General features: G+C 46.0%; 1 protein-coding gene across 1 annotated transcript in view; it reads right to left on the reverse strand.

The window, feature by feature from the left end:
• Window positions 1-17467: 17467 nt before the first annotated feature.
• Window positions 17468-24852, reverse strand: part of DCUN1D5 (defective in cullin neddylation 1 domain containing 5) — a 31358-nt gene continuing 23973 nt past the window's right edge. The window contains exons 7-9 of the mRNA XM_069759210.1: window positions 20606-20710; window positions 18903-19005; window positions 17468-17670 (exon numbers count right to left, since the gene is read on the reverse strand). Of these exons, the coding sequence (XP_069615311.1) occupies window positions 17612-17670; window positions 18903-19005; window positions 20606-20710 (267 nt within the window). The 3' untranslated portion in view covers window positions 17468-17611. The remainder of the gene's footprint in view (window positions 17671-18902; window positions 19006-20605; window positions 20711-24852) is intronic.

Consider the following 24852-nt stretch of genomic DNA (forward strand, 5'->3'; position numbering starts at 1 on the left):
TATAGGTTTTCAGTAGCCAATCACGTTTGGGAGCCTCCCATAAGCGTTTTTAAAAACCGTATCCGTCGTAAAACGGATAAAAAAAGAAAAACGGATGAAAAACTGATGCGACGGATCCGTTTTTTTTGTAGGATTCGTCGCATTGAGCCTGATGGCAAAAACCTGATGTGTGAAAGCAGCCTAATCTGCTATCTCTCAGATAATTCTCTTCTTGATCCTTTACAATTTGGTTTTCACTCTTTAAACTTTACTGAAATTGCCCTCACTAAAGTTTCTAATGTTTTACTAACAACTAAATCTAATGGCCACTGCTCCCTGCCAATTCCTCTGGATCTCTTAGCAGCATTTGACATTGTGGATCACCAGCTCCTCCTCACCATGCTCCGCTACATCGGCCTCAAGGATTCTGCTCTGTTTGTCGTCCTCCTACCTCTCTGACCGCTCCATCACTGTATCTTTTACTGTCTCGTCTTCCCTTCCTCTTAATGTCAGGGTTCCTCAAGGATCAGTCCTAGGCCCCCTCCTCTTATCCCTATGCACTGCGCCTATTGGACAAACAATCAGCAGATTTCATTTCTAGTACCATCTCTAATGACACCCAACTATACACATTGTCCATTCACTATAGAGTACTGTGACGAGACAGCGTCATTCTGGTCACTGGTGCGGGGGTGAATTATTCTTAATTATGCCAGAAGTACTGCTTCTTCTTCAGTAGATCAAGGGACATGAGACATTGTTTCATGTGAGTCTGTCTGTTGACCCATGTTGTATGTTAATTTGTGGAATGCCTGCTGATTATATCAGCCCCCTGTGTTGCACTGGCTTGCACAACTTGGACGATGAATATGCAGAGTAATTGAACAATGAGGGATTACCTCCCTCCACCTTCTCTCAATCAAGTGGGAGAATACCATAAATGAGAGCTGTGGAATATAAAAGGAGGGCTGCCCCTGTCTCCAGAAAGACAACGGGACATTAGGTCAAGGAACCACGGCTCCAGCTGGCGAATACAGATCTGCTCCACTGCCTATCACTGAACCCACAAAGACATTTGGAGAACACAGGCTGCGACAATCTGGTCACTGGCCACATACTTCACTGTTCCTAAGCTTGCAGTTACCTCCTCTCTATGGGTGCTCACTAAAAGCGGGGTGCTGCTGTTTAGGGTAGTCGGCCCTGGATGCCCCAAAGTAGGTACTCATCCCTAGCGAGCCATCTTATGCACTTGCTGGGACACTACTATATGTTGTTGACTGTTGGTGGTCCAATAGTCTTACCGGAATGGGTAACCTTCATCATGTTGTCAGAGTAGTATTCTGCCCATGGGGAAGGAGTGTGGGCATTCAGTGGGATAAGCCCTGGTCCATGCAGTCTTTCTAAAGACAGCCAGGCTAGTGGACAAGAGCCCCCACTGACCCTTATGTCTCCATAAGTACAATACAAACTTACCTCTCACCCACAAACCTCTCCTCAGTTCGGCACTACCGTACATCTCCTCCCTCATCACTATCACCCTACCTGCACCCTCTGTTCTGCAGTTGATCGCAGACTAACATCTTTCATATTATGAACCTTTGTCTCTGTCACGATAATATGAACATGCTCATATCCTAAGCACACTTTGAGAACTTTCCCCTGCATTTACTGGGACACACTTCCCTTCCCCCATTAGGTTTGTGTAAAGTACACATGCTGCAGCAGCGATCCCCCTTACAGCTTCCCCTCCTGCACAAGCTGCAGCCCTCCTTCTCTACCTGCCTATCTCCCTCTTCCCCCCCTCCCTCGGAAACGTGTGTGTGATTCCCCTCTCCCCTGCATAGAGCTAGGAAACAAAGTAAAAAGTAGGAGAACATGGCTTCAGATGTCTTTGTTTCTTTAAACTGGTATATGATCACGCACATTAGGCCTGGAAGTAGGACAAATACATTTTTGGAATGTGCATTGCTAGAACCACCCACCAGTGAGTTTTTTTAAGTTCCGGCATGAGCAGAATCCAAGAAATGGATTTCTACTTAACCGGGTCATACATCCACTTCATGTTTAGACTTAAAAGAATGCCAATTTCATACTCAAAGAAAAATGATGGTTCTTCCGCAACTCAATGAACCTTGTCGCTTGAGTTATGACGGTTATGACGGCTTCTATAGCTCTGCCCACTCAGTGAGGTCATGAACACAGGGTATAAGATTATGAAGCCCAATTAAAAGGGTGTCTTTTGCCTGGGGAATCAGCCAGGAGAGGCTGTGCAATTTGCCCTGATGATTTGGGGACGTTTCCCCTCCCCCATCTCCACATGGCGTGCCATTGACGGATACCTGTAAGTTTCATATTTTAATCCTTGTTATTTTCTAATTGCCTGTATATTCTGTAATTGTCTCGTTTGTAACATCTTTTAATATTTTTGTAAAACACTGCCTATTTCTTTTTGGAGTAAAATCTATAAAACTTTACTAACTTTGTTCTCCTTGCTGTAGATGTACCGCCACGTTCCCCGAATTAAATCAACACTACTGATTGGGTTGTCTCCTGACCCGATATTAATCCTAAGAACTAGGAGCTGGTGGCAGCGAAGTGTGCGGGGCTTTTGGGGAGACTCTGGCAGTGACGGTCGGAGAGTCATAAGTGTATTTCCCACCTGAGACTGGAAATAGTTATATCACCCTCACTGCAGCGTGCCCAATAGCCAGTACACAGCAAGGTGGTCCTCCTGGCGACTACTTATCTTAGGTGTAGTTCCCTGACTGACCTTGGGTTAAGGGGGGTGCCAGAGAGCTGCAAGTTCCAAACCGGAGCTGGAAAATGGGATATAATAAATCCCCCGATGAACTGGGGGCAACCTCCGGTTCATGACAGTCTCCAAGACTTCTCTCGTGCTGTACCAGTTTTCTTGAATACACTACCCAGGATGATCCAATTAATACCTACCCCAACATTTTTAAGCATGCTTTAGAAAACATCTCTTTAGACAAGCTTATCAATATTTCATGTGAAAAAAGCGGATAGGCACTCACCATTCCATGCAAAATCATCCTTTATTGTGGATACATAAAAGCCACAGCACGCGGGTAAAACAGTGGAACTCATGTGACGATCGTTTCGCGCTGCAAAGCGCTTCTACAGGTCAATAGTGGAACGGAACAAGCATACCATAAGTAGGCAACTCTCACACCTGTTCCTCCTTAAAACAATCCAGGTAGAGCACATTTCTCATTACTCTGGAGACAATTTACAAAAAGACAAACACATACATAAGAAATTTACAAGAAAAACTGTTAAAAAAAAACATAGGAAAAATGTTACAGAAATACAGACATATTGATTTTTTTCATTAAATCCTGAAGGGCCCCGAGACCGAATAATCCATCTAGCTTCCTTTCTTACCAAAATCTTATTCAAATCACCTCCCTGCGCTGGCAATTTTACAGTTTCAGTCCTTGCAAAATGCATAACTTCGGGATTTCCTGCGTGTACACTCCTAACATGTCCGATTAGTCTAGGGATTCCTTTTCCTGAAATGATTGAATTAAAGTACTCACGAAAACGCACAAATAGAGGCCGTATAGTTTTGTCGTCGTCTCACGCCAGTTCCACTGTTTTACCCACCTGCAGTGGCTTTTATGCATCCACAATAAAGGATTATTTTTACATGGAACGGGGAGTGCCTATCCGCTTTTTTCACATGGACATTTGATTCCTTTTGATGCTCTTTGAATAAAGGAACCCGTATCCTTTGTTGTGTTTCTAGCCTCTTTATCCCGAAGTATAACAGCTGTGCCGGCTTTTCATTTTCTGTTGTGGCGTTTTATCAATATTTCACTAATCCAAATTTTCCCTGTTCCCTTTCGCCACATCTTCCATTCACACAATATCACTTGGCCCAGTAACTGCACTTAGACAGATACTGACTGCTGACCAGATCATGATATATACAGTGGGGCAAAAAAGTATTTAGTCAGTCAGCAATAGTGCAAGTTCTACCACTTAAAAAGATGAGAGGCGTCTGTAATTTACATCATAGGTAGACCTCAACTATGGGAGACAAACTGAGAAAAAAAAAATCCAGAAAATCACACTGTCTGTTTTTTTATCATTTTATTTGCATATTATGGTGGAAAATAAGTATTTGGTCAGAAACAAACAATCAAGATTTCTGGCTCTCACAGACCTGTAACTTCTTCTTTAAGAGTCTCCTCTTTCCTCCACTCATTACCTGTAGTAATGGCACCTGTTTAAACTTGTTATCAGTATAAAAAGACACCTGTGCACACCCTCAAACAGTCTGACTCCAAACTCCACTATGGTGAAGACCAAAGAGCTGTCAAAGGACACCAGAAACAAAATTGTAGCCCTGCACCAGGCTGGGAAGACTGAATCTGCAATAGCCAACCAGCTTGGAGTGAAGAAATCAACAGTGGGAGCAATAATTAGAAAATGGAAGACATACAAGACCACTGATAATCTCCCTCGATCTGGGGCTCCACGCAAAATCCCACCCCGTGGGGTCAGAATGATCACAAGAACGGTGAGCAAAAATCCCAGAACCACGCGGGGGGACCTAGTGAATGAACTGCAGAGAGCTGGGACCAATGTAACAAGGCCTACCATAAGTAACACACTACGCCACCATGGACTCAGATCCTGCAGTGCCAGACGTGTCCCACTGCTTAAGCCAGTACATGTCCGGGCCCGTCTGAAGTTTGCTAGAGAGCATTTGGATGATCCAGAGGAGTTTTGGGAGAATGTCCTATGGTCTGATGAAACCAAACTGGAATTGTTTGGTAGAAACACAACTTGTCATGTTTGGAGGAAAAAGAATACTGAGTTGCATGCATCAAACACCATACCTACTGTAAAGCATGGTGGTGGAAACATCATGCTTTGGGGCTGTTTCTCTGCAAAGGGGCCAGGACGACTGATCCGGGTACATGAAAGAATGAATGGGGCCATGTATCGTGAGATTTTGAGTGCAAACCTCCTTCCATCAGCAAGGGCATTGAAGATGAAACGTGGCTGGGTCTTTCAACATGACAATGATCCAAAGCACACCGCCAGGGCAACGAAGGAGTGGTTTCGTAAGAAGCATTTCAAGGTCCTGGAGTGGCCTAGCCAGTCTCCAGATCTCAACCCTATAGAAAACCTTTGGAGGGAGTTGAAAGTCCGTGTTGCCAATCGAAAAGCCAAAAACATCAGTGCTCTAGAGGAGATCTGCATGGAGGAATGGGCCAACATACCAACAACAGTGTGTGGCAACCTTGTGAAGACTTACAGAAAACGTTTGACCTCTGTCATTGCCAACAAAGGATATATTACAAAGTATTGAGATGAAATTTTGTTTCTGACCAAATACTTATTTTCCACCATAATATGCAAATAAAATGTTAAAAAAACAGACAATGTGATTTTCTGGATTTTTTTTTTCTCAGTTTGTCTCCCATAGTTGAGGTCTACCTATGATGTAAATTACAGACGCCTCTCATCTTTTTAAGTGGTGGAACTTGCACTATTGCTGACTGACTAAATACTTTTTTGCCCCACTGTGTATGTGTATATATATATATATATATATATATATATACACACACACATTATAACGATGGCTGGACCGTTCATCACAAGCCCTTTTTATCTATTGTTTCCCCCCTATTTATTGTAAGCTTGCGACCAGGACCCTCACTCCTGTCTCGAATGGACTTGTTCCCCTGACGGCTCCCATTACAGGACTGAAACGATGCCGCACATGATGGAGGTATAAATAATGTGCTCCCTCCCCAAGAACATTTCTACTTATTTTGAAGATTACTGGATGGAAAAGTGTTCATTTTGCCATTTTAAAGCTTTTTGGCCCTAATAATGGTTTGGTGGTAAATAGTAAATTTAAGAATGGAAATTAAAATATAAATACTGTACATATTTAGCCAGCAGATGGCAGCACATACAAATAACTAGGGAAAGGTATGAACATAATTTACTGTAATACCCGAGTGGGGTAGTCAGCAACTGATGTATATTGTTAAAGAAATTATAAAAGGATATCTTTATTACTTGCATTAAATATCACAAAGAAGAGTACTTTCTAATTTATTCAAGGCTATACCTCATTTGTGAATACTGTAGATCTGTTTAACTTTAAAATGCTGATTGTAGGTAACCTAAACGATATAGCCAAAAGGCCAAGGTTTACACCTGCTTGTCAATTTATAGTACAAGTGGATATCAAGTATTAAAAAAAAAAAACAAAAAAAAAAAACACAGATTAAAAAAAGAGCACTTGTTGCATTTCAGGAAGGCTGCAGGTGTTAACCCTTTGCATAACTATAAAATTTGCTGCTGAAGCCATCAAACAAGTGAACTTTCCAAATGCTAGCGGTGTTACAGTGACACCTGGTGGTGGAAATGTGCGATGCAGTTATGGTGAACTCTTTCTTTTAGGAGCAGTGTTTTGCAGCATCAGTAAGGGTATGTTCACACGTTCAGGATTTCCATCCTTTTTTTTCAGGACAGTTTTTTTTAAAAAACTGCAGCTCTTGGCAGAAAACGCAGGTCCTTTTTTTGGTCCTTTTTTGATGCGTTTTTTTATCCTTTTTTTATGCAGTTTTCTATGCAGAGACTGTGTGTTTCCTAGGAAGCTTTTTAGGGCTAAAATGGCTGAAAATACCCTAACCCTACCCCTACCCCTAACCCTACCCCTATTCTAACCTTAGTGAAAAAAAAAAAAAATTCTTAATTTTTTTTATTGTCCCTACCAATGGGGGTGACAAAGTGGGGGGGGTGTCATTTACTATTTTTTTATTTTGATCACTGAGATATAACCTATCTCAGTGATCAAAATGCACTTTGGAGCGAATCTGCCAGCCGGCAGATTCGGCGGGCGCACTGCGCATGCGCCCGCCATTTTGCAAGATGGCGGCGCCCAGGGAGAAGACGGCCGGACGGACACCGGGACGCCGGGTAAGTATAAGGGGGGGAGATTAGGGCACGGGGGGGGGCATCGGAGCACTGGGGGGGCGGGATCGGAGCACGGGGGGGCAGCCACACTCCGCCCACGCACTTCCGCCCGCTCCCCCGCACTTCCTGCTGCAGCGGTTCTGCACATCAAATCGCAGTAAAACCCGCAGATATATTTTTGATCTGCGGGTTTTACTGCGATTTTGACCTCACAATGGAGGTCTATGGGTGCAGAACCGCTGCGGTTCAGGAAAAAGTAGTGACATGCTCCTTTTTTGCCGCAGCTATTCTGCGCGGCTTTTTAAACGAATTTACGGACCATGTGCACAGCAGTGACTGTTTTCCATAGGGTTACATTGTTATGTACCCTGCATGGAAAACTGCTGCGGAACCGCAGCGGCAATACCGCTGCGGTTCCGCAGTAAAAAACGCACTGTGTGAACATGGCCTAACAGATCATTTATATCCAAATTGTGATATTTTTTTTTTCTCTTCACTTAGTTGAGCCAGACTATTGAGCTTGGGGGAATTTATATGTAAAGTATCATCTTGTATAGGAAGCTGTTGGGTGCAGGGAAAAAGACCAATCCAGTCCAAAAGCGGATTGTATGAAGCTGGCCCGAGGCGGCTAAAAATGTTTTTTATTCACTGACTGCAAGCAGGTTTTATTTTTTTTTTAAATGATGGGGTTACATCCTAGCAGTATAAGGCTATGTGCACACGTTGCAGATTTGCCTGTGGAATTTTCTGTGCAGATTCTGAATTTCTTGGCAAAAAAAGCAGGTCAGAATCTGCGCCTTCTTTTGGTCTGTGCACACGTTGCAGATTTTTTGTGCAGATTTCTTCCCCCTGCAGATTTCTATTATGGAATGGGTGCAGAAACGCAGCAGATCTGCACAAAAGAATTGACATGGTCCTTTTTTGAATCTGCTGCGTTTTCTGTGCAGATTTTTCCACACCATCAGCACATCATTTTTTTTGCCATTTTTTGACATTGTACTGTAAATCACTTGCAGATCTGCAGCATTTCTGCGCGGGAAAAAAAGCTGCAGATCTGCAGGAAATCTGCAACGTGTGCACATTAAGTGTCTTGAGCGGCACAACATACCTCTTCATCAGCACAAAACTTAATTATGTACATTTATATGAGTGCACCCCAGTCACAAGAGGCAGCTACTCAAGGTCTCCCTGGACCCCCATAACTGGGTGTAAAGAGCCCAGTAGTCCCTGCTCACTCTGGATGCGATGGCGGTGTGCCTGCCCCCTGCTGTCAAGACATTAACTGCAACCGATACTGGCTGCTTCCTGACTTCTACCTCCTGCAGGCACCACATGCAAACAAGAGGAGGCGGCAACAGCAAATGTTAAAAAGGGAGTATGCAACAGGGGCAGACTACGGCAAGGCAGCACTTCAGCAGAGTTGCTGCCTAAAAGTCAGGATGGGAACCCGTGACTCAAGGGTATAAGTCTGACTTCTGTATAACTTGGACGAGGATCGCAAGACAATGTTCGGACTGGCTGTCGAGCGAAACAGCTGCATAGAAAATAAGCCGGATTACTTACCGGTAATGCTCTTTTAATGAGTCCATGACAGCACCCACTAGAGAGAGAGAGAGAGAGAGAGAGAGGATCCGCCCATAGGAACAGGAACCCTACAGAAATAAAAAGGGGGTGGTTGACCTCTCCTCAGTTGGTTTCCTATTCCTATGGGAACCGAAGTATGGAATACCTGTGGAAGAAAAGAAGAGGATACCTGGGCCAATGCACGCTGCCTGTGCGGTTTCTGAGGGAACGGCAGGGGCTGCGGTCCAGAAGCAGTGTCGGGGAGCTGTCTATTAGCCTCCCCCTGTATGGTAAGGCGTTCCGTGTGTGTCGGGTCCAGGGAGGGCCGCCCGGTACCATGTGGATACACGGCGCTTGGTCGGGGTCCGGGTGAGGCCGCCCATACACGCGACACTGCGGGGAGCAACCGGTCCAGGTCCTGGCTGAATCCGCTAATATCAGTTCCATGGAGGGAGCGGGGAACCAGCAGCAATATTCCGGAGAGCACTCCTACCCCAGAAGTGATTGGTACTTCCTGGGTAAACTGGAAGGGGTGAGGTCAGAAGCAGGAGCTAGTGGGTGCTGTCATGGGGAAGGGTAAAATACATGTTGCCACACAGGTCAGACGAGTCCGTGCCTTGCATTGCAATTCTCGCCCAAGTTATACGGGCGTCAGACTCTTCCCTTAAAAGCGTGTGAAGACTGGACCAAGTCGCAGCCTTGCACACTTGCTGTGCCAATGCCTGGTGCCGAATGGCCCAGGAAGCCCTCACTGACAGAGTGGAGTGTGCCTTAATCCCAGCCAGGATAGGCTGACGCGGTAAGCTTCTTGGATCACTGAATGGATCCTTCTAGCTATCGTGGCCTTAGAAGCAGGCAGACCTTTTCTGTGACCTTCTGGAAGCTCAAAAAGGCATCCGATTTGCAGAAAGATGCTGTTCTGGAGATGTACTTTGAGAGCCCTCACCAATTCCAAAGTGTGAAGCGCCTTCTCAGTATGGTGGACTGGAGCCGGACAGAACGAGGGCAGAACTAGGTCTTCATTCAGATGAAAAACCGAGACGACTTTAGGCAGGAAGGACGGGGACGTCCTGAGCACCACCTTGTCGTGGTGGAAAATCAGAAACTGAGGCTTGCACGACAAAGCCACCAGTTCTGAGACCCATCTGGTGGATGTTATTGCCACAAGAAAGGCAACTTTCCATGAAAGATGAGAAAGAGGAACATCCTGTATTGGCTCAAAGGGAGTCTCCTGTAAGGCACTGAGGACCAAGTTAAGGTCCCAAGGTTACATAGACATCTTGTATGGAGGGACAAGATGCAAAACTCCCTCTGGACGATCAGGGAACCGCCAGGGAACGTCGGCGACTAGATGTACTAGCTCCGCATACCAATATCGGCGTGGCCAGTCTGGAGCGATGAGGATCACTGGAATGCCTTCCGCTTGGATTTTCCGGATGACCCTTGGGATCAGCGGAAGTGGAGGAAAGATCTAAGGGAGGTGAAATTGGCTCCATGGGAGTACTAGAGCATCCGAGCTGATGGCTAACGGATTGCGGGAACCTTGACGTTTAGCCTTGATGCCATGAGGTCCATCCACATCTGCAATGCCCCAACGCTGGCAAATCTGATAAAGGACTTCCGGGTGAAGAGACCACTCTCCTGAGGCTATGCCCTGGTGGCTGCGAAAGTCCACTGCCCAATTCTCTACTCCTGGGATATGAACTGCAGAGGTGATCGAATGATTTGTCTCAGCCCAACGCAGAATGTGAGTCACTTTGATCATCGCCATTCTGCTTCACGTGCCTCCCTGGAGATTGATGTATGCCACAGCCGTGACGTTGACCGATTGGATCCGAATGGGACGTCCGGCCAAAAGGTGATAGAATTGATGAAGAGCTAGTTTTATTGCTCGGATCTCGAGGATATTGATTGGAAGGTTGGCTTCCTGAGTAGAACAACGCCCGTGAGCCGTGTGGTGATGAAAGATCGCACACCACAACCGAGGAGGCTGGCGTCGGTGGTCACTACCAGCCAGTGTACGGGGACAAACGACCTTCCCTGATCCAATGACGACTTTGTCATCCACCACCTGAGAGACCGCCTGATCCTGGGTGCCAGGCGAAAGCGGCAACTCAAGGAGGCTGGATTCCTGTGCCAGGCTGATATCAAAGCAGGGGATGGAGGTGAAATTGGGCAAACGGCACCGCCTCGATGGATGCCACCATCTTCCCAAGGACCTGAATGGCGAACTGCAGAGAGAGCGGCCAAACGATAGCAATTGGGCTCCCCGGATTAGAGAGGAAGTCTTTTCCGGAGGGAGAATTACCAACCCTAGGGATGTATCCAAGATCATCCCCAAAAAAGGGAACTCGCTGGGATGGAACTGGGGAGGATTTCTCCATGTTCACCAGCCAACCTAGGCGAGACAGAATGACGACGGCGACAGTGACGCTCTCTTCGCAAGCCCGATAGGACGGACATTTGACGAGAAGATCATCCAGATAGGGTAGAATCACCACTCCCCGGGAGTGAAGAATAGACATGATGGCTGCCATGACTTATGAATACCCTGGGAGCGGTGCCAAGCCCGAAGGGCAGAGCAGTGAATTGGAAATGATAGTCTATGACCGCAAATCGTAGAAATCTTTGATGACTTTCGAAGATTGGAATGTGAAGATACGTGTCTTTGATGTTGATTGACGCAAGGTATTCCCCTTTTTCCAAAGAAGAGATGACAGAGCGTAGGGCTTCCACCCTGAAATGGCGCACCGAGAGGAATTTGTTTAACAACTTCAGGTCTAGGATGGGACCCATGATTCTGTCTTTCAAACAGGTTCGAGTAGAAGCCGTTGAACCTTTCCGTGGGAGGAACCAGAACGATGACTGCTTTGTTGCGGAGGGCTTGTAAGGCCCGGAAAAAGGGGGCTGCATGGGCCTTGGACTTTGGAAGACAAGACGGGAAGAAAGGCGTTGGGGGGGTGGGGGTGGAGTGAATTTGATCCTGTATCCGGAAGACACGAGATCTCTGACCCACTGGTTGTGGACGACCGTTAACCAGACTAGGCGAAAAATAGATGGCCGCCTACCCTGCCTGTGTCCTCCGGACACGGCCAGAAGTCATTGAGAAGAGAATTTGCGGGAAGGGGCACTTTTGGGTCTTGATCGGGGAGATGTTTCTTCAGGAATTAGAAGGTCTGAAGGAAGGTTGCAAATCCCTGCCCCTGCGTGGAGGACGAGACGATCTAGAGGGAGAGGCTGAGGACGACCAGCCCAGGGTACTGTGAAAGGGTCGGAAGCGAGCCTGGGATTGGGACCGAAAGGGCCTACGCTGAGGGAGGAATTGGCTTCTTCCGCCAGTAGCATCAGAGATAAACTCGATCAGATTATCTCCGAACAGGTGCACTTGCTGGTACGGCGAGGAAGTCAAAGATTTTTTCAAAGCGGAGTCTGCCCGCCATTCACGGAGCCACAATGCTCTCCTGATGGTCAAGACGTTAGCAGCCGCAACTGCGGCACAATTAGCTGCATCTAGGGAGGTAAGAACTATGTAATCCCCTGCTCGGGCAATCTGGTAGGCAAGATTGGACACATCGGGTGGCAAGCTATTGTCCCTATTGGATTTTACTATGGCCTCGGCCCAGGCTACCATAGCTCTAGCTACCCAAGTGGTGGCGAATGAAGGAAATAGCGTTGCTCCAGTAGCCTCAAAGACCGACCTGGCTAGGTTGTCAATCTGACGATCAGTGGGATTTTTAATGGAAGATCCGTCCGCCAAAGACAGAAGAGTCTTTGAAGTGAGTGTCGATATAGGTGGATCTACTGCAGGGGACTCAGACCATTCCTGTCTCAGAGTCGGTGCGAAAGGGTACCGTGCTTCTAGGGGCTTTAGGCTGGTGAAGCACTTATCTGGGCGATTTCTATGCCTCTTAACAATGTCCGGATGTCAGGATGATTGGCAAAAAACTTGTGAGGCAGTTTTGTTCATTTAAAGGATACTGGGTGATCCGGATTAGTACCGGCTTCTTCGTCAATTTTCAGAGTGTGATTAACCGCCTCGATGAGGGAATCAATAGACTCCTGGAACTCAGGAGAATCCGGGTCTGGGGCCACATCAGACTCGTATTCTGAGTCGTGCTCACTGTAAACCCCTGGTGAAGGAACGAGACAGAGCTAGCGGATGAAGAGGCATTGGCGTTCCGTGGGAAAGTGTCACGGGTACGATTTCTAGAGGAATGAGTACCCTGCGTAGCCGTCAAGACAAAATTAGTAAAAAATAAAATAAGAAAATCGGGGTCTGAAATCAGACCCTAGTGCCGAGCGAGCCAGCAGAGGGTGTATACTGCAGAGGAGGAGCTAACTTTTTTGTGTATTTGCTTAGTGTCCTAGTGGCAGCAGCATAACACCCATGGTCCTGTGTCTCCCAATGAGACGAAGGAGAAAGGGAGGCTACGACAGGTAAGAGGCCTCCGTGAAGGGTTAAGTGGTGTGCCTGCGGTGGAAAGGTTAAAATGTGTGCGACTGCAGTGGAGGGGTTAAGCGGTTAGCTTACCCAGGTCCTGTGTCCTACGTCAGTGCCCCCAGAGAAGTCGCCTGCTGCGGTGCCCGGCGTGCAAACGGCATCCCCAGTCTTCCTGCTTCAGGAGGAAGACCACGAGAGTTAGTTCGGCGCTTCTCGTGGGTAATGAGAAGCGCCAGAAAAAGTGGGTGGAGGGAATGCCCGGGGGGGCATGGTTGCATAATGCAGCATCCCAGGAAGGCAGGGCTATTCAGGATCCCATAGAAAGAGAGCGCTAAAGGGGGAGCGGATCCGGCCGGGAGGGATCAGGCATACCTCGGCCAGAAGCCGGAGGACTAAGGCTACTTTCACACTAGCGTCGGTACGGGGCCGTCGCCATGCGTCGGCCCGACGCAAACTGCAAAAAAAAAAAAAAAAAAGAAAAAAAAAAAAAAAAAAGAAGAACGTGGGCAGCGGATGCAGTTTTACAACACATCCGCTGCCCCATTGTAAGGTCCGGGGAGGAGAGGGCGGAGTTCCGGCCGCGCATGCGTGGTCGGAAATGGCAGACTCAACGCACCAAAAAACGTTACATGGAACTTTTTTTGTGCTGACAGTCCGCCAAAACATGACGCATCCGTCGCACGATGGATGGGGCGTGTGGCGATATGTCGCTAATGAAAGTCTATGGATAAAAAAAAACGCATCCTGCGGGCAACTTTGCAGGATGCGTTTTTACTCCAAAACGACACTGCGAAGTACGTCAAAAAATGCTAGTGTGAAAGTAGCCTAAATTAGAGGCCGCAGCGATGGAGACTGCCACGGCTAGCAGTAACGGCCACGGCCGCAGGGACAGCCGTGGCGGCTGGAGATGTTCATGGCCGTGGAGGACGGTGGCTGCCGACAGGCAGGCAAGCAGGCGGGGGACCGTAACAGTCACGGCGGTTGTGAAGGCCGCAGCTTGGACCGGGTGCCTATCCCCCTGGGGGCTCAGACATCAACACAGGACCTCGGGGAGGGCGGTAAGGAGTCCTCCCCTCCCACTGAAAAAGGCCATACTTACTGCAAGCCGAGTCAGGAACGCTGGGCGGTGGAGAGGGCACAATAGTTTCCCCGACACCAGCCGCTTTCTCTCAGTGGTGGTGCAGTGGGGCCACACAAATGTCACAATGGAGCCTCTGCCTGGATGGGAGCAGGGCAGGCCGGCGGAAGTCCTGGCTCCGGAAGGGGGTACGTGGGGGCGACACCCTATGTTCCCGTCCGTTGTTTGTGTGGGGAGAGCGGACCCATTAAAAAAGGAATCTGTCGCCCTTGTGAGAGGACAGTCCGATATGGAGGTTGTAGGAGTGGGTACGGTGAGGCGACACTCCGCGTTCCCGCCTGTTGATGTTTTTAGGAGATCGGGACCCTGAAAGGCCCCGTCGCCCGATCAATCCATGGAAAAAATAAAAAAAATAAAATAGTAAAAAATAAAATAAAGTCGGGGTCTGAAATCAGACCCTAGTGCCTCCTACAGACACTAAGCAAGAAGTGGTTCAGGATGGAGCCAGCAGAGGGTGTGTACTGCGGAGGAGGAGTTAACTTTTTTTGTGTATTTGCTTAGGGTCTTCCTAGTGGCAGCAGCATAACACCCATGGTCCTGTGTCCGCTAATGTGGCGAAGGAGAAATGACTGTTCAAACCATGCACATGTGCACCCTTGGTGTAGCAGAGCAGTTCGGTGCACCTTGTTTTCCCATCCATCTCTATCTTGATCGACAGCTCTGATTTTACATAAGCCGGTGAACAGCAGAGAAATTATAGAAAATAAGTGGGCAGGAAGGTGAACTGAACTGCTTAGCTACACCAAAAGTGCATCGAGCACCTGTGCTCCGTTACTGGACAGGTCACTGCCCCCGATAAAATCATCCCACTCCTCTTCTGCTGTCGCCTGAATCCGTACAGTGATCAAAATCGCCTACAGGTCAAACTACTGCACTCTAAAACGAGTAAATGCAAGCACAATGTGCAAAATACAGTAACAATCCCCAGCCCCCTCAAAAAAAAAAAAAAACAAGAACAAAAAAATCCAACAAGTTAGCAATGATTCCAAAGAACAAAAACTTTAATGTTGCATGGAAATTGAACAAATAACTTACATGACGAGAGAGTAAAAAAAAAAAAAAAAAAAAAAAGTTAAGAGCAAGTGATCTATATCATTTAATCTCCCTTTTCATAACCCAGTCCTGGACATGTAAGCCCAGTGACAGGTCACTGCTCAGGTTCATCATGTACTTCTGAAAAAGAACAATAAATAAATGACACCGGAAGAAGAACACTTTGGCAAACTAGAAAAATCTGCGGTAACGAGAAGTGGACCTATAGCTGCGGAGAATGGACAGGAGAGGACATCTCAGCGCAGGGAGAAATGAAGACGCGCAGTAATAAAGGATCCTTCTGTGTAACCAAAAAACACACAGTTGCTATTCCCAGAAATCCTGACATTTTTTCCTACGGCAAAACAAGGTGCGAACTGCACCAATATTGTAGAAAGATAAGTAGACGCTATACAGGACTGCTTTAGATATGTGCCATGGTGTGTGTGGGGGTTTCATCCATTCCTGTTACGGGAATTACAAGCTTATTACCTATATAAGGCTTAACGTACAGCAAGCTACCTAGAAGGGAATCCGTCAGGACGATTTTAGTAATCAAGCAAGCGGTAGGGCTGTATGAGCAACAGTGAGACGAGTAATATGATACCACTCTTGTAGTAATCCGACGTGCCAGTGCTGAGAAATTCAAGATTAAAAGCTAAATGTAAATTAGCCTCAAAGTGCATTGGGGGCGTGTCTGTGTCAAGTTCATTACCGCAACCCAATGCACTTCCAGGCTAATTTGCATGTGACTTCAAAAGCTTGATTTCTCAGCACTGGCACAACAGATTTCTACGAGACTGGTATCGTTTGCATTGTTGCACTAGGAACTATTCAGCCACGTCGCTGTTTTCAGTATCAAAATCGTCTGGAGAAATTCCTTTTAATGAGTTTATTTAAGCAATGAATCCAGAAACAAGGTTAGATGAGAAACAGCAGCATAAGGAGTGCGGCGGGATCCTTTTTTCTCCCTTACATAACTCCTTCAGGTAGAATTTTCTCAAAGGAAATCGCTACAGAGATAACGGCTTAGAACATCGAGTTTCAGAACTATTGGTTATCCAATATTTTTTTCCCCAAACAATGGACATTCACTGTAACCTTGTCCTGTGATTAAGGACCCTTGGCGTGATCACTTTGTGAGCGTAACAAATATCCAAGATGTATGGCAATTTAAAGACACGGAAGAAAGAAGAAAAAAAAAAAAAAAAGTCGTGTCTACGTATTGAGATCTCCTCCTTGCCATAGCATTAACATTGTAATATAATATGCTGTCTGAAAAAAAAAAAAACATTTTTTAATTGTGCGAGGTGTAATGTTACAATACAGATATGAGGTCTAACCCAGAGTAGTAGTTTTTTTTTTTTTTAATCCAAGACACTCGCTGGTGCACAAAAAAAAAAAAAGTAGTTTTGCGTATGTAAGTGGTATTCTGACGACAAGACGTCAACTTCATGGCTTAAAATAGTTGTAACCTGAAAAAACTGGGGAAAAAAAACCCAAAAAACTTGCCAGCTCTGTTAGGCACCATGACAAACTCTAATCTGGATTAAGACAAGTGTAAACTTTATCAGCACTTTAAAACAGAGTAACGTTAGCAGTGAGACCGGCACAGGATCTTTCCAATTCCAAGTGTAAAGGTACCTTCAAACTAAACGATATCGCTAGCGATCCGTGACGTTGCAGCGTCCTGGCTAGCGATATCGTTCAGTTTGACACAGCAGCGATCAGAATCCTGCTGTGATGTCGTTGGTCAGGGCTAGAAGGCCAGAACTTTATTTGGTCACTGGCTCTCCCGCTGACATCGCTGAATCGGCGTGTGTGACACCGATTCAGCGATGTCTTCACTGGTAACCAGGGTAAACATCGGGTTACTAAGCGCAGGGCCGCGCTTAGTAACCCGATGTTTACCCTGGTTACCATCCTAAAAGTAAAAAAAACAAACTCTTCATACTTACCTTCCGCTGTCTGTCCCCGGCGCTGTGCTTTCCTGCACTCACTGTGAGCACAGCGGCCGGAAAGCAGAGCGGTGACGTCACCACTGTGCTTTCCGGCCGCTGTGCTCACAGCCAGTACAGAGAAGCACAGCGCCGGGGACAGACAGCGGAAGGTAAGTATGAAGCGTTTGTTTTTTTTACTTTTAGGATGGTAACCAGGGTAAACATCGGGTTACTAAGCGCGGCCCTGCGCTTAGTAACCCGATGTTTACCCTGGTTACCGGCATCGTTGGTCGCTGGAGAGCTGTCTGTGTGACAGCTCTCCAGCGACCAAACAGCAATGCTGCAGCGATCCGGATCGTTGTCTGGATCGCTGCAGCGTCGTTTAGTGTGAAGGTACCTTAACAAGAAAACTTCAGTTCCATTAAAAACAAAAAAACAAACAAAAACAAAACAAAAAACATCGAAGGCTTCAGTAAAGATGAGCGTATTCATCACTTTATGTTGGGGCGTTGGAAAAGTTCACTCATTCCCATTCCAGAATAAATTCTGCTATAATGTCGTCTGGCGAACTTTATGCCACTCAACGAATTCATCGAGGAGAACAGGCCCTGCGCGGAGAGAGACAGATGGGTACAGAAAGGTAACAATTAACAGTACAAAGGCTGATCTTAAAACAAACAAACAAAAAAAAAAATACAGGTAAAAAAAAGGTAAGCCAGAATTGCTGTTTTTCTGCAACATGTTGCACATGAGCCTCAGTATGTTACCAATAAAAATACCAGCTCAACAACCCCTCCAAAAACAATACCTCGTACACCACCGTCATAATATTGACACTAAATACTATGTTTTTTTATGTTTTTTATTCTCTCTCCACAATATTTTGAACCGATTCACCAAGCAGAAATCAGTCAGAGCTAAAACGTCACAAAGTTTTAAAAATTTATGCCAACTGTTTTAAAATGAGTGAAACTTTAAAAGGGAAGGTTTCCCGACATTTTTTTTTCTTCAACTGAAAAAAATATTAAGGTCCTATATTTATTTAAAATATGAACATTTTTTGTATGGTATTAAATATGAAGAACTTAAAAAAAAAATAAAAAAAAAAATTATTAATCGATCAAAACAAAAGGGGGGAGCAGCTGCTGAAATTTGCCATGAAAATGGGTGGGATGTGCTCACTTGTGCGACGACTCCTCTCTGCCCCTTCTGGGTGTTTTCAAAAGGAGAAGAAAGGATGAAGTTTAAGATCACAGTGCAGAGCAATTTTTTGGCGACTGCAAAGCGATACCGAAATGTGGACAGCGTCACAGAGGACGCCTGGCCTTGCCGATTCTGTTCTGTTCTGCTTGCTTTAACAGGCCGGATGGGACTGGCCGCACGGAGACGCCCACCGGGACGGATGGGACTGGCCGCACGGAGACGCCCACCGGGACGGATGGGACTGGCCGCACGGAGACGCCCACCGGGACGGATGGGACTGGCCGCCAAATCCATAAAGGAGGTACACAATCTTTGAATATTTGCCGCATCTTACTTCAGCAGACCCTTCATCAAAACTGGCGAGCAGAACGTCGGCCTTGAACAATCAGTACCCAACTGTATTACATTCAGAACCTTAGTTAAACTGTGTGACTAGTTGACAGACATGCTGACTATTTCCAATAGCAGCCAGCAGAATTGCACATTCAAGAAGATACACAGGTGACAAATCAGAATCGATAGAGTAATGTGTTTTTGTTTTTTTATATAAAGAGTCTTTACTTGTTAGATGACAACAACAAAAAAAAAATTCTAAAAATAAAGAAAAATGTACAAGATCTATTCCAAAACTACTCACAGGCACCGTCTTCATCGTAGTTACTAAGATCGGCACTGACTGTGCGGCTGAATTCTAAGACGTTGTACCACTGGTCTTTGTTCATAACTCGGTATTTTGATTGCTGTGGAATAGAAAACGTGAAGCGATGCTTTATAAGAAAGACTGGTTACCTCTCCCAACATGGCTGTTTTAGTAAATGATTTGTTTGTTAAAAATACAACAATCGTGGGTCATGTGTTAGTATAGGTTTGTGCTGTGCTGCCCCCTCTGGGACTCCTCGGGGGCGTGTCCCTGCACAGTACCACACCGGCCAATCAGACACCTCCGAGTCACCAATCCCTGTATTGATTTATATATTTCCTGGAGCAATAGCAGAGGAACAGCACAATGCAGAAATCTAAGAAAAGAGGTTATTTCATGGAGAACACAAGTATTTACTACGTTCACATTTGCGATGCGTCGGGCGCAGGTTCGGCGATGCATAGCGACGCATGCGTCATGCGCCCCTATATTTAACATGGGATCGCATGGACATGCGTTGTCTTGCGTTTTGTGACGCATGCATCATTTTTGGCGCAAGCGTCAGGGCGCAGAGGACGCAGCAAGTTTTTTTTTTTTGCGTCCAAAATAAAGCCAAAAATGGACGCATGCGTCACAAAACAATGCGTTTTTTGCATGCGTTTTGCATGCGTTGTGCGTTGCCGACGCAACGCCCAACAACGCAAATGTGAACGTAGCCTAAAACAGACATGTCAGGGAAAATGATTAACTTTTCTCTTTTAAGATTCAAGTTAATTTTTACCAATAACTAAAATGTCTGACAGAGGGGTATCACAGACGTGTCTAAAACAGGATATCCTTATTATTATGAAGACTATTATAATTTAATATAATTGCAAGTTTCAAGATCTCTGCTCGCAGTCATTGAATGGGATCCAAATAATGAAGACTGTTCATGTGATGGACACACAGATGCACGGCTTATTTCAGTAGTTATCACCGCACCGTCTTGCGATCATTACATCTCCAGGGCAGAATCTTGTCCACTGGAAGTTAACAATGGAGACTGACAGCCAGCAGAGAACAGAAAACTATGGATGTCTGGAATCTTGCACAATTAGAAAGTTGAAAGCTTCTAAAACCACACAACTTTGCAATTTACATTTTTTATTTATTAAAAAATACTCTCCATTCTCAAGTATAGAGGGATTTTAAAATTCTATTGTGTTCTGCTCATCGCCAAGATTAGGGACCACCTCTGATAGTCTATCAGAGGTGGCCGGGTTCCTAGGCAAGAAGCGTGCTTGCAATAAGTTTGATAGACAGCTTGTAAGTTCTGCTCTGAAGCTGGCTGGATCCAACCAGCCTTTGTTTCCCCTGTGCTCCTCTGATTCTGCATGGGAGAAAGTAATTTGTGCCAGCAGTGCTACCATGTCGCTGGAGTGAACTGTCAATCTTCATGATTGCTAAGAGGCAAAGTGGTGGTGCGCTCCTCTAGAACATTACGCAACCCCATTAAGCACTAAAAGCAGCAAATGAGTACAAAGTGCCCACAGACTTCTCGGAGATCCATCTGGCTGCACTTTTCAGAAGCTGCACTCTAAATGTGTGGCCCGAATATGTTGAGAACGGACGCAAAAGACACATTCTACAAGAATAAGCATAATACCCTCCTACAGATCCCGCAGGGCGGCTGTAGGGGGCAGCGTCATCTCCCTTACCTCCAGATACTGAAAGAATACAGAAAACAACGGCCACGTTCTGCCTAGCACAAGTGCCAACATTGATTTCGCTGTATCCATGTCCAGACTCCGCTGGTCCTTATCCTACAAGATAGCAAAAAGTTATTAAAATAAAAGTTTAGTTTTAAAATTTAAAAGTAAAAAAAAAAAAAAAAATCTTTTCCTTTAAGGGGTTGTTCAGGCTTCGGACTCTTCGTGACTGCAGACTGTGAGGCTATGTGCACACGTATTCTAGGTCCATTTTTCTGCAGCGGATTTGATAAATCCGCAGTGGAAAACCAATGCGGATTTATTGCAGTTTTTACTGCGGTTTTCCATAGGGGCAGTTGTAAAACAGCTGCGGAATCCGCAGAAAGAAGTGACATGCTGCGGAATGTAAACCGCTGGGCCTCCGCGCGTTTTTTTCCGCAGCATGTGCACAGCGTTTTTGGTTTCCCATAGGTTTACATTGAACTGTAAACGCATGGGAAACTGCTGCGCATCCGCAGCTGCAGACACGCTGCGGATCCGCAGTAAAATCCGCATCTTGTGCACATACCCTGAATCCTGGCAGCAAGTATTGTCAGGATTCTCCAGGGTTAGGAGTATGCTTCTGGCCACTTTCAGACTAGACGTGTTCAGCCTTGGTCAAGGCACTTGTATTGAGCAAGGCTGCACGTGTCTAGTTGGCATGTGACCAAATGTTTGCAATACAAAATGAAAAATCCTGACAGCGTGCACTGTGCATCCTGCGACGATTCACAAGCCTGCAGTCTCAGAGTGAGTGCAGTCTTGAGCCCCAAGTCTAGACAACCCCTTTAAATGTCATCAGATGTTCTATAACAGAATATAGTTCCCATTCTCTAGGCGGAGATCATCTTAGACTGGCAAATCAACTACACTGACATAAGAGGCACAGGACTCTCAATAAGTGTAGCGTATCCGTGGATGCCATGTTCCAAAATATGAAATGTATGCTTTACAAGCAGGTGGAGATTGTAATACATCTTTTGGACCAGAATTGGTCTCAGAATCTGTTTCCTCTGAATTCACTGGTCACCTTGCGATGGGTCCCCTTTAATGACAAACATACAGGTGCTTCTCAGAAAATTACAATATTATCAAAAAGTTCATTTCGGTTCTTCAATACAAAAAGTGAAACTCATTATATAGAGTCATTACACACAGAGTGATCTATTTCATGTGTTTATTTCTGTTAATGTTGATGATTATGGCTTACAGCCAGTGAAATCTCAAAAGTCATTATCTCAGTAAATTAAAATACTTTATAACACCAGGTTGAAAAATGATTTTAAAATCTGAAATGTTGGTCTACTGAAATGTATTTTCAGTAAATGCACTCACTGCTTGGACGAGGCTCCTTTTGCATTAATTACTGCATCAATGCGGCGTGGCATGGAGGCGATCAGCCTGTGGCACTGCTGAGGGGTTATGGAAGCCCAGGTTGCTTTGATAGCAGCCTTCAGCTCATCTGCATTGTTGGGTCTGGTGTCTCGTCTTTCCCTTGAGAATACCTCATAGATTCTCTATGGGGTTAAGGTCAGGCGTGTTCTCAAGAACAGAGATACGGTTTTTAACCCCTTAACGACCGCCGATACGCCTTTTAACGGCAGCAGTTAAGGGTACTTATTCCTCAGCACTGCTTTTTAAACGGCACTGACAAATAAGCGCATAGCGCCCCCCCCCCAGTGTTGGAAAATCTCCAGGGTCTCGGCTACCAGGGCTAGCTGAGACCCCAGAGAACATGATTTGGTCAATTTTTGCCATCCCCAGTCTTGTGATTGCTGTTATTTACTAAATAGCGTCAATCGCAAAAAAAAAAAAAAAAAATGATATAACCTAGCATATCAGAGGAGAGAGAAATGGGGTCCCCTGTGCCCCCCAGACCTCCGCATCATCTTCCTGGAAGAAAATGGCGGGCACATACGCCGTGGCCTGCCGAGATCTGCTGGCCGATACCAAGCAACAATAGGAAATTTTTCCTACTGGCTAATTTTGTTCACTGTGATAGGGTCTATGACAGTGATCAAAAAAAAAAAAAAAAAAAAAGCGTAAACAAACCTGTCACGCCCCTTAGATTGGGAAAAATAATAAAATTGAATCCCCCCCCCCCCCCCCATTCTTTGCCGTTAGGGTTAGGGGTTATAGCTGTGGATAGGGTTGTGTTGGGGCTGCGCTGGGATTGGAGTTAGAATTAAGGGGTTTCCACTGTTTGGGCACTTAAAGGGGTCTCCAAATGCGACATTGCGCCCATCATCGATTCCAGTCAATTTTGTGTTCAAAAAGTCAAACGGTCCTCCTTCCCTTCCAAGCTCTGCGCAGTGGTTTACCCCCACATACGGGGTATCTGAGTAGTCAGGAGAAATTGCACAACAAATTTTGTGGTACATTTTCTCCAGATACCCTTGTGAAAATAACGTTTCAGTCTAAAGTAAATTCTTTGTGAAAACAAGTAAAAAGTTCATTTTTTCCTTCCCCATTGGCTTTAGTTCACCTGAAGGGTTAACAAACTTCTTGAATGTGGTGTTGAACACCTTGAGGGGTGCAGTTTTCATAATGGTGTCACTTTTGGGTGCTTTCTGTCATATTGAACCCCCAAAGTCACTTCAAATGTGAGGTGGTCCATTAAAAGAAACGAAACAGGGATTTTTGTGTACTCACCGTAAAATTCTTTTCTTGGAGCCACTAATTGGGGGGCACAGACCAAGGATTGTATGCCGCTTGCCACTAGGAGGCTGACATTAAAGTTAACAGAAAAAAGTTAGCTCCTCCTCTGCAGTATACACCCTTGTGTTGTGCTGGCTCCCAGAGAACCAGTTTGATGCAAAAGCAGTAGGAACAAATAGTAACAACATAAAAGAGTACAACATGTCAACTTAAAAGAACAGGCAAAAGCCATATAAGCCATTAGGCTACCAGGGTGGGTGCTGTGTCTCCCAATGAGTGGCTCAGAGAAAAGGATTTTACGGTGAGTACACAAAAATCCCTGTTTCTCCTTCGTCTCATTGGGGGACACAGGCCATGGGACGTCCCAAAGCAGTCCCTGGGTGGGAAAAATCACAAAGTATTAGATTTCATGCAACAACTGCCTAGATGTGCGCCAATGCTGCCTGCAGAATTCTTCAGCCAGACTCGCATCCGCTGAAGCCGGAGAGTGAAAAGAATAGTGCTTTGCGAAGGTATGTAAACTGGATCAAGTCCCCGCTTTACAGGCCTGCTCTACCATCGCCTGACACCAAATGGCCCAAGAAGCCCCCACCGCCCGATTTGAGTGTGCTCTGATCCCCGCTGGGATGGGCTGACTTCTGACTCTGTATGACTCCTGGATGGTGGAACGAATTCCCCTGGCCTTAGAAGCGGCAAGACCCTTCTTGTGACCTTCCGAGAGAACAGACAGAGCATCTGTTCTTCTGAAGGATGCCGTCCTTGAGACATACCTTTGCAGAGCTCTGACCAGGTCCAGAGTGTGGAGAGCTCTTTCAACTCTGAATAAGAGCCGGAAGGAAGAACAATGTCCTTGTTAAGATGGAAGGACGAAACAACCTTTGGCAAAAAGGTCGGTGACGGCCTGAGGACAACCTTGTCCTGATGGAAATTAAGGAAAGGCGCCCGGCAGGATAAGGTGGCTAATTCCGAAATCCTTCTGATCGATGTGATCGCCACAAGGAAGGCAACCTTCCAGGACAGAAAGGTCAGCGAAATGTGCTGAAGTGGTTCAAAGAGAGGTTCCTGAAGGGCACTAAGCACCAAGTTGAGGTCCCAAGGCTCTAAAGGCATGCGAAAGGGAGGAGTGACATGTGACACCCCCTGCAGTAAAGTCTTAACCTGAGGTCTTGACGCAATGCGTCTCTGAAATAAGACCGATAGGGCGGAGATTTGGCCCTTGAGAGAGCAGACTGCCAGCCCGGAGTCCAGACCGGCCTGTAGGAACTGTAAAATGGTGGGAACTGAGAAGTCGAGGAGAAAGCCGACGCTCCTTGTTCCAAGCAAAAAAAAAGTGTCTTCCAGGTACGATGATAGATGCGTACCGATGAGGGTTTGCAGGCACTAACCATGGTGGAAATGACCCGTTGAGAAAACCCTGCCTGGGTTAAGACCCAGGATTCAATGGCCACACCGTTGAACACAGGGCCCCTGAGTTCTGGTGATAGATTGGGCCCTGGGAAAACAGATCTGGCCAATGTGGCAGTCTCCAGGGTATGTCAGCGACGAGGCGTACCAACTCT

Source organism: Ranitomeya imitator, chromosome 3 (genome assembly GCF_032444005.1).
Source record: "Ranitomeya imitator isolate aRanImi1 chromosome 3, aRanImi1.pri, whole genome shotgun sequence".
Classification (NCBI taxonomy): Eukaryota; Metazoa; Chordata; class Amphibia; order Anura; family Dendrobatidae; genus Ranitomeya; species Ranitomeya imitator.